General features: G+C 61.1%; 1 protein-coding gene across 1 annotated transcript in view; it reads right to left on the reverse strand.

Moving 5' to 3' along the window:
- Positions 1-416, reverse strand: part of LOC104491808 (protein eva-1 homolog C-like) — a gene marked incomplete at its 5' end in the record, with an annotated part of 2,596 nt that extends 2,180 nt beyond the window's left edge. The window contains 2 exons of the mRNA XM_010134277.1: positions 9-125; positions 311-416. Of these exons, the coding sequence (XP_010132579.1) occupies positions 9-125; positions 311-416 (223 nt within the window). The remainder of the gene's footprint in view (positions 1-8; positions 126-310) is intronic.
- Between the last annotated feature and the right edge of the window lie 3 nt (positions 417-419).

Raw genomic sequence — 419 nt, forward strand, 5'->3', positions numbered from 1 at the left:
ATCACACTCCGGTTGGCCCCGCAGGAATCGTCCATAGTTTGCAGAATAAATGGCCAGGATGGATTTTGGCCGGCACTGCAGCCTCAGCTTGTCGTTCTCGCACACGGTCTTGACCCGATGGTTCCCTGAGGAGTGACACCGTGGAGCATCCCAACACATCCCAAATAACCTGCAGCCCCCTGCTCCCTTAGCCCAGCCCTCTGGGGGTTCTGAGGAGGGCCGTGAGCTACAGGAGCAGATCATCTCCCCACTCTGCCCCTTCCGAGCAGCCAGGGCAGGGGCAGAGTGCCCAGACTCCTCTCCACCTCACCTGGCCGGCACTTGTAGGAAGCGATGAGGTACTTGTGAGTCCCAGGGCAGGGGTCCGGCCCGAAGACTTGGCTGTGCACCGAGAACTGGCACCACTGCTGGTCCTGGCA

This window comes from Buceros rhinoceros, unplaced genomic scaffold (assembly GCF_000710305.1).
Source record: "Buceros rhinoceros silvestris isolate BGI_N320 unplaced genomic scaffold, ASM71030v1 scaffold24694, whole genome shotgun sequence".
Taxonomy (NCBI): domain Eukaryota; kingdom Metazoa; phylum Chordata; class Aves; order Bucerotiformes; family Bucerotidae; genus Buceros; species Buceros rhinoceros.